Source organism: Oncorhynchus masou, chromosome 32 (genome assembly GCF_036934945.1).
Source record: "Oncorhynchus masou masou isolate Uvic2021 chromosome 32, UVic_Omas_1.1, whole genome shotgun sequence".
NCBI classification, from domain to species: Eukaryota; Metazoa; Chordata; class Actinopteri; order Salmoniformes; family Salmonidae; genus Oncorhynchus; species Oncorhynchus masou.
The window spans coordinates 27,323,995-27,333,454 of NC_088243.1; the positions used below are offsets into that span (position 1 = coordinate 27,323,995).

Here is a 9,460-nt window from a genome sequence, read left to right on the forward strand (position 1 = left end):
AAAAAAGGTATTTGTATTATGAGAACTTATCGTTTGATTATCGCTAGCTTAAATTTCAGTTAAATGCTTCTGCCGAAGTCAGACTCCGTTCAACATTAGCTTCTTACTTTATCCTTCTAATCAGCCAAAGGTATTTTATTTAACTTGGCAAGTCAGATAAGAACAAATTCTTATTTACAATGACGGCCGAGGAAGTGGGTTAACTGCCTTGTTCAGGGGCAGAACGACAGATTTTTACCTTGTCAGCTCGGGGATTCGATCGAGCAACCTTTCAGTTACTGGCCCAACACTCTAACCACTAAGCTACCTGCCGCCTTGTCTCTAACCAGTAATCACATAATTCACAATGCAGGCTGAGGCAATAAATAACTTTGGGTGAGAGAGATTGAATAAAGTTGTTGGCAATCAGCTTTGAAATCAGCTTATTTTGAGTTATGGAGTTATCACAAAGTACTAGGGTAGTGAATTGATGTTAGCGTTAGCTGTCAGCTAGAAAATAAAGTTAGCCTACAAAACTGGAAGCTAAAATGTATCTTCTTCCATTGTAAAGGTTTTAGCTTGTATGGACATTGTTTTGCGAACAGGAATGAACAGTTTGAACCTTTTGTATGTCATGTCACATTATTCAAGTGTGTTAGCTCCCAAATCATGCTGCACAGAAGTTATTAACATGGTGCAGCCCATACTCCCAGTGGAGGCTAGCAATGAGTAAATGGAGAAGAAACGGTGCGCACTATAATAACTTGGCTGCGCTGATAGACTGACTTGATCCTTGAGACACATTTGACAGAACTACCCGAAAGTAACAAATTATAGTAACGAAACGTTTTGAATTTGCTAGTGTAAAAAAAAAAAAAAAAAAAATTACAAAAAAATTTCTGTATAGCATGCGACAAACACAGGAGAGTAAAAGGCAAGTGGATGGACACCACATCTAACATGAGACTGAATCAACCATGAAAAGTACAAATTTAAATAATCCTCTTAAAAGGATACAGGTCACAGAGAGCATGGGACTAATGAGATAACAGTTAAAACCCATCATATCTAAAACATACCCGACAGCCACTTATTTACTCCGCCAATCAATCACTAAATCTGATTGATTTTCATTGCCCGAAGATTATGTTCACTTAGCCGGACATTCTAAATAGCTATTTACACAGAACCAGAAAAAAAAATTGTGTGACTGCTCAGGTCACTACAATCCCTGTGATTGTTTCATACAAAAAAAAAGGCAGTACACTGAGAAATGCACTTGGCCTAACACTTGTGCCCAACAGTGCTCCAAAACGGTCAGCAGACACTGTTGCATGATATATGCAAATTGAGCTCACACTGAATTTATGTAATATCCTCTTCAATTAATGTTCAAAATGTGTACTCCTCCAAAATAGAATCAGTTAAAACAAGAAAATATGGATGCAATACTTGGTTATTGAGGTCATAATAAAATAGTAGCGCCATTTGGGCACATTTAAAGAAGTGATTACCTATGTTTTTAAGACTGGATATTTGTAACAAATAGCTACACCACTACTAGTACTAGCTACTACAATGTATCTCGCACCAGATGGCTGGCTGTATACCTCCAGGACTGTAACTACTGTACAGTAGACTGAAATGTAACCACCAGTAGCTACATTGTTGTCAGCACATACAGAAGCCTACCTGCACAAATCAGCAAAGGCCTGAAAATTCAGCTTCTTCATCTTCTTCTCGCTGAGCCAGTAACCCACTCTTTTGCCTTTCAAAAAAGTCTGCATCTCCACCTCGCGTGTTCACAATCCAGAAGTTATGGTCGAATCAACCTGGACACTGGCGAAAACAGGAAACTGTCGTCCCACACGAACCTAGAGGGGAGGGAGAAATGACTTTGTATTTCGTATTAGCCTGGCCATGTGAGGAAACAGGACGTACTAACTTAGCTAGTTAGCCATAACCAATAAGTTGACTCGCAAAGCTGCAACGTCTCTAGCTAGCAGTAGCAAACTAGTAGTTATAGCCATAACAATAATGTCTACCTAGCTAAACTTAACTGATTTTTAAATGACTGTTAGCTACCTAAACGAACATTTACCAAAAGCCCCCCTCAGTCTCTTCGGAAATGCAGCTAGCCTAACGTTAATTTCTAGAGATGCGCCACATAAAGCAAAGCATTACTTGGCTTGTGATTTCTAAATACATTCACTGGGATGATGACAAAGCTCGAGGAGAAGCAAATACACAGCTGATTTTCGGAATAAATCCATAAAAAGTTACATAAAATGTATAGCTACCAGCTAGCACATGTCCTCTTTGAATTTCACCTAGCTAGCTAGCCTGATAGCTGTCCATTCTCCGTTCGGCTGGTTGTTCAAGCTGAAGTGGTGACCAAGCACTGCACGGAGATCTCTTCGATTTTACCTGACTGCGTACTCACGCTCTCAAATAGAGCTCTTTATGTAGCCCTAAACAACTATGCATACCGTCAACTCGCTTGCTGGGGAGATAAGGACACAGTTGACGCTTAAACCGACAGCCAAACTTTACCCTAATTTTAACGAATTCTGAAATAATATATCGGTTGTCAATCGTGTCCTCATAGCCTTGATGAGCATGAAAACGATGTAAACCACATGGCATGGCCGTCTCAGTCACCAGACCCATTTCAACACGTATGGGAGATTCTGGAGCGGCGCCTGGGACAGCGTTTTCCACAACACTATGATGATGGAATTTCTAGTGGAAGAATGGCGTTTCATCTCTCCAATAGAGTTCAAGACACGTGTATAATCTATGCTAAGGTGCATTGAAGCTGTTCTGGCTCGTGGTGGCCCAACGCCCTAAAACACTATGTTGATGTTTCTTTTATTTAGGCAGATACCTGTATATCATTAATATACAAAATATAAAATACAAGTTAAAAAAAACAGACGTAGCAACTAAGGATTCTAGCTTTAAAGGCAGGTGTTGGGGGGAAGTTGAGACATGCCGTCCAGATAGAATGGGCCACCACGGAATGGGAGGAGTAAAAGGCCAGCAACAATCGGTATTATTGAGAGACCCATGAAATGACACCATATATACATGCTACAGACCCTAGTGAGTATTCCCTGTAATACTTTTACTGCAGCACCCAAAACTGTTTTTCTTCTATAAGCCAATGTGTATTCCAAATACAGTGATTCGCATTGTGGCAAATAGTCTGGGTAGCCATTTGATTAGATGTTCAGGAGTCTTATGGCTTGAGGGTAGAAGCTGTTTAGAAGCCCCTTGGACCTAGACTTGGCGCTCCGGTACCGCTTGCAGTGCGGTAGCAGAGAGAACAGTCTATGACTAGGGTGGCTGGAGTCTTTGACAATAGGTCCTTCTTTTAGGGCCTTCCTCTGACACCGCCTGGTATAGAGGCCCTGGATGGCAGGAAGCTTGGCCCCAGTGATGTACTGGGTCATTTGTACTACCCTCTGTAGTGCCTTGCTTTCAGAGACCGAGAAGTTGCCATACCAGGCAGTGATGCAACCATGATCTCAATGGTGCAGCTGTAGAACCTTTTGAGGACCCATGCCAAATCTTTTCAGTATCCTGAGGGGGAATAGGTGTTGTCGTGCCCTCTTCATGACTATCTTGGTGTGCTTGGACCATGTTAGTTTGTTGGTGATGTGGACACCAAGGAACTTGAAGCTCTCAACCTGCTCCACTGCAGCTCAGTAGATGAGAATGTGGGCGTGCTCAGTCTTCTTTTTCCAGTAGTCCACAATAATCTCCTATGTCTTGATCACATTGAGGGAGAGGTTGTTGTCCTGGCACCACACTGCCAGGTCTCTGACCTCCTCCCTATAGTCTCGTCGGTGATCAGACCTACCACTGTTGTGTCCTCGGCAAACTTAATGATGGTGTTGCGCTTGGCCGTACAGTCATGAGTGAACAGCGAGTACAGGAGGAGACTGAGCATGCACTCCTGAGGGGCCCCTGTGTTGTAGATCAGCATGGCAGATGTGTTGTTACCTACCCTTACCACCTGGGGTCAGCCCGTCAGGAAGTCCAGGATCCAGTTGCAGAGGGAGGTGTTTAATCCCAGGGTCCTTAGCCTATTGGGGTGGCAGAGTAGCCTAGTGGTTAGAGCATTGGACTAGTACCCAGAAGGTTGCAAGTTCAAACCCCTGAGCTGACAAGGTACAAATCTGTCATTCTGCCCCTGAACAGGCAGTTAACCCATCTTAACTGACTTGCCTAGTTAAATAAAATTGATGAGCTGATGGCACTATAGTGTTGAACGCTGAGCTGTAGTCAATTAATAGCATTCTCATGTAGGTGTTGCTTTTTTCCAGGTGGTAAAGGGCAGTGTGGATTGCAATAGAGATTGCATCATCTATGCAAATTGGAGTGGGTTTCGGCACATAGAATAGTTTTTTCTCTATAAGCCAATATGTGATTTATAGGGCTGATGGGTATTTACACAAGTCATTTACACCACAGTCATCCAATAAATAACTGCATATAGACTCTTACACTACATCAATCGGTTCTGTAGAATTAAATTACTTAAACTCCAAACATTTATCAATGTGTGCCACCTTATATTACGCATCTTATTATAAAGTTGTAATTCTCTTTAGTTTACATTTTTTGTAACATTATTTGAAGATGCAAAAAAACAAAAAAACATTAAGGCAAAATTGGAAGACCAGAAGTGTCAATGTTCCTGCAATGACGCTAATCTTTTCCAGTGTGCGGTCAAACACTTAAAAGACACACCCTCGTCCACTTACCCTGGGTGGGTGATCCAAATTATTAGCCAAGCAAGGGAAGTTTTTCATCCTCAGCCCTCATTTTTAGTCGGCTTTGCGAGTATAAAATTATGGTCACTCCGGGCAGTGTTGGCAATTCCTCAGTAAGGAAAGTAGCTATTGGTTGTCCTTTTTTGGAAATTGTAGAAATAAAAAAAAATCCTTCTTCAGACGTTCCAGCTAGGCAGGATAACGTTAGTTAGCTAATTCATTTGCTAGCTCTCATACAGTAGGCGTATATTAATAATTATATATTTAATATAAGTAGACATGCACTCATAAGTGACAGTAGCAAAGCACCCATAAATTATCGGTGGCTGAAAACACTATCATCGCGGGATGAACGAGTGACGAATTTCCGGACAAGGGTGGTCCATTTAAAAATAATTTCTTCCTCCCGCGCCCTGCAAGTGTATACTCGTCAGACGTCATGAAATATCACCAGAAGTGTCCACTTAATTTGGGGGCTGAGGAGATATGGTGTGTCTTTTAAGTGTTTGGGTCGCAAACATGGAGTACACTCGCAAACTCGACTAAAAACGAGGGCTGAGGGCCTTACGTTGGTAACTTCCCTTGCTTGGCTAATTATTTGGACCGCCCTCCAAGATGGCGACAGGGATTCCCCAATGATATAAAGCGAGGTTAAATTGACGAGGGTGTGTCTTTTGTGAGTTTGAACAGTAGCCTAGGATTATGGCACTACCATTGCGCCAGCTGCTGGCAAAACATTTTTCAAAGCTGATTGTCTGTCAACCACTAGAGGGCAGTGCATCTACAGGTCAGGTTAGATACAATTTCCTTTGTCGAAAGGATTTAATGTTCCTGAATATGGCCTTCAACTCAAGAAAGTGTACATTGTATGCAAATAAAGAAATCATGATCACAGACTTTGCCATTATCAATTGTTGGCCCAAATTAATTTGTGATCGGTGGGTGCATGAAGTATAGTCAAAGTTGTCAGCAATAGGTTTGAGTGTTTACAAATGTAAGAATTAATTTAATTCACAACATTCAAGAGATTCAGACTGTGTTAATACGTCTGTATATGAGGAATATGCATATTAAACCTGTGATTCAAGAATTTCTAAGTCTGACCACTCATAACATGGTTCATGCTTTTTCAGAGGCCTCCTTTTGTCAGCAGACATCTCAGGTGAGCATGTGGACATTAATTACCTTAACCCTCGCTGAATAAGAAGTTTAGAGGTGGGTAACGGCTATACTCATCCAATTTATGTTGCATTACCGCCATCAACTAGACTGGGCTATAAATCCATTATACTGTAAACAACAAAATAAAAAACATGCACTCATTAAAACTCACCACCCTATTCCCTTATTTAACCCTATTGGTCCCTACCCTAGGTCGATGGCACACCTTCCACTTCAAATAACTCTCACTCACTTCCATTTCACCTCCAGGACTCAACCTGGCATACTGCTCATTCTGTTTGTACTTGCCACCAGTCTTCTTCACATCCCCCATCTCCCTTTCTATCGCAATCTTCATCAAATTCAACCTCTGTTTTCCTCATTCTCCTTGAAGCCTTCTTCCTCACAGCTGAATCTCCTGCAGCTTAGGTAGAGGCAGTAAGTCCCCACACTCATAACAGAAGTTCCCGTGGTTCCCACATGTCTCTGTTGCCTGTTTCCACAAAAGCCATGCTCCTGGATCCACCCCTACCTCTAGGAGTCTGATTTATTAGGCAGATCTACCTCCTGACTTGACACTGGAAGATTCTCAGTTGGTTTTGCTGGACTCTCCTTCGTACTCTCCTTTGGAAAAGGTCAAAGGTAAATTAGATGATTCTCCTTATCCACTAGCACATCATCAGGCAAATTACATTTACAGAGGAATCCCAAAACACATGTGTAAAGTGCTAAACATTAATTTAGCTCGTTGTGCAAGATATTTTCTAGATACAATAATCTTAAATGTGTGCATGTTTTTGTTGTTGTTGACAAAACATCTGATTCAAAGGGAGTGTGCCAGATTTTAAAACACAGAGCACCCGTGTATCCTCGGTTGAAGAAGGCAATTGAGGAGAGCAGAAAGTTCTCCTTTTAACGAATTTGCACCCCTACACACTGTATGAAGAACACTTATCGGTTTCCGGGTCACGGACAGAGAAGAGGAGGACAAAAGAGTCGAGGAGAGGACAGACATTTCCAATTGAGAATCTCCCACTGTCATGGATGGATTCGCATCATAGGTAGGCCCACTGTATTTGCTGGCCAGCATTTTTTGTTATTACATGATGACCACTTCTAGGAAGTCAACCAGACATGCAACAAGAATCTGGGTTAGGTACTGTCCTGTTTAAAATAATAATGAAGACGTTGGTATATAGTCACGAGACAAACACAGGGGAGTAGCATTGCAATTAAGTGCAGTACAAAGGAATTAAGTTAGACGTTAAAATTGTATGACTTCACGTGTCCAACGTTGCAGTCACAAGTTGGCTGCAGTGCAAATAGTGTGCAAAATCTTTGTTCTATCGTCTGTTGCAGACTCGCAGTGTCTTGTAAACCATTTCTCTCGCCAGGTAAGTAGCTACTACTACTAGCAAGTAAGTAGATGTCGTTTTCAAATAGCTAGTTACATCCAAATACCACTATAAATATTACAGCGAAGCCTGCTTCCAGGCTAAACCTTGAATGATCGCTAGCTAACTAGCATCATTAGTTTTAATTTGTCTGATGGAATGTTTTGAGTAATCCCAGCATAGTTGACTGTTATTTGGTTTCAATCACTCAAGGTGAGATGGCTAGCTAGCAAATAGAGAAGGTGTGCAATTAGGTCTTTCTATAAACTAGGGTAGGCCAACCAGTGAGGATTTCCTACACTGGACAATTTGTTACAGCTGTTAAATCATTGACAATAATCAGCATATTTCCACATGTCATTGCATTAAGGAGGCATAACTACTGTATATTCAATCAAATTCACGAGTTTTTCCAAAATCATGTGACATAAAACATTACTTTTCGGTTCTTGCATTTATGGCAGTGTACATTGTCATTATCATATATTAAGCATTAATCAGTTAAACTTGAACCATATAAGAATCCTGGATTGAGTTGTTGGACATTTCGTGTCTTATGTTATGCTGGATGAGTTTTCATGGACACACAAATCCAAAATAATATATGCGATTGCAAAATCAAATGCCTCTAACCAAGAGTCACCTTATCTTGATACTTATAACCATATCCCTAGCGATTTGAGGTTGATTATTTGTTGTCTATTTGATTTACAGTACTTAGATTTAACAAAGAAAGCATTGAGGTAATGTGTTCGGATTGGACACAGAGTCTACTGTGCTCAAGTGTGTAACTCGACTGGGAAAGACTATTGTTCAACACCCAACTCTCTATTCCTATTAATTATTCTGTATATAATGACACATTCTATAGCCTATTTGGCTTATTCACAATATGATCTGGTCATGAAATAACATGACAAATACATTTTATTTTCCATGTTACACCTGCCATTTAAATAATACAAGGGGCTTGAAGCAGCCTATTTGGAGCTCAGAAATTAAAGTATTGGTATAGGCCAACCTTGAAAATAAGACATTTCCTCAATTTGGTGTTTGAAAAGTCCTTATAATTATTGTTGCCAATTTAGAAGTTATCATTCTCCCTTATATCTGTGATGACATGTTTTTTATCCGTCATTTGTTTTATGTCCCTTCAATTGTGCGGTTATTATGAGTACGACATCTAATGTTGGATTCAGTTTGGCTTTCCACACAAATCCTTCCATCAAAAAATGAACCTGGTTTTTGGTCACTTTCTCATTATAAAAACAGCGATAGTGAGATTAATGCTATTGCCGCTATTCATGACTTTATTACTGTACGTATGCCTGTGTTGGCCACTTAGGCTACAGAAAAATCACTATGCATGCATCCAATCTATTTAGTCAGGCAACGTCCACATTATTCTCACATATTTTAGAATATAATAGTTTGAATATCAATGCATTGGCAAGGCCTAAAAAAATGCATTATTCTTAATGGTAATGGCCTACTTTTGGGAGGGAAGGTGGAGTTCTACATTAGGCCCTACGTACAATTAGAAACTGGGTGGTTCGAGCCCTGAATGCTGATTGGATGACAGCTGTGGTATATCAGACCGTACACCACTGTATGACTGTCACACCCTGATTGGTTTTACCTGTCTTTGTGCTTGTCTCCACCCCCCTCCAGGTGTCATCCATCTTCCCAATTATCCCCTGAGCATTTATACCTGTGTACTCTGTCTGTGTGTTGCCAGTTTGTCTTGTCTTACCAGTGTGCTTTCCCATTTCTCAAGTGTTTGTTTTCTAGTTTTCCTGGTTCTGACCATTCTGCCTGCCCTGACCCCGAGCCTGTCTGCCATCCTGTACCTACCTGACTCTGACCTGATTACAAACCTTTGCCTGTCCTCGACCTGCCCTTTTCCCCGTGTTATAACAAGTTATTGATAACTGTACTATCTGCCTCCTGTGTCTGCAACTAGGTCATATCCTGAGTCCTGATGATGACAAAACATTGTTTTACTGCTCTAATTACGTTGGGGTTTGTGATATATGGCAAATATACCATGACTACGGGCTGTGTCCAGGCACTCCGCGTTGCGCCGAAGAACAGTCCTTAGCTATGGTATATTGGCCATATACCACACCTCCACTGGCCTTATTG

General features: G+C 41.0%; 1 protein-coding gene across 4 annotated transcripts in view; it reads right to left on the minus strand.

Annotated features, from left to right (window-relative positions):
- LOC135525823 (inositol-tetrakisphosphate 1-kinase-like) overlaps positions 1-5,328 on the minus strand; it is a 59,074-nt gene extending 53,746 nt beyond the window's left edge. The window contains exons 1-3 of one of the 4 annotated variants that reach the window (XM_064953716.1): positions 4,752-5,328; positions 3,992-4,070; positions 1,672-1,853 (exon numbers count right to left, since the gene is read on the minus strand). In XM_064953716.1, the coding sequence (XP_064809788.1) occupies positions 1,672-1,766 (95 nt within the window). In that variant the 5' untranslated portion in view covers positions 1,767-1,853; positions 3,992-4,070; positions 4,752-5,328. The other 3 variants (XM_064953717.1, XM_064953718.1, XM_064953715.1) reach the window with 3 other exon arrangements.
- Between the last annotated feature and the right edge of the window lie 4,132 nt (positions 5,329-9,460).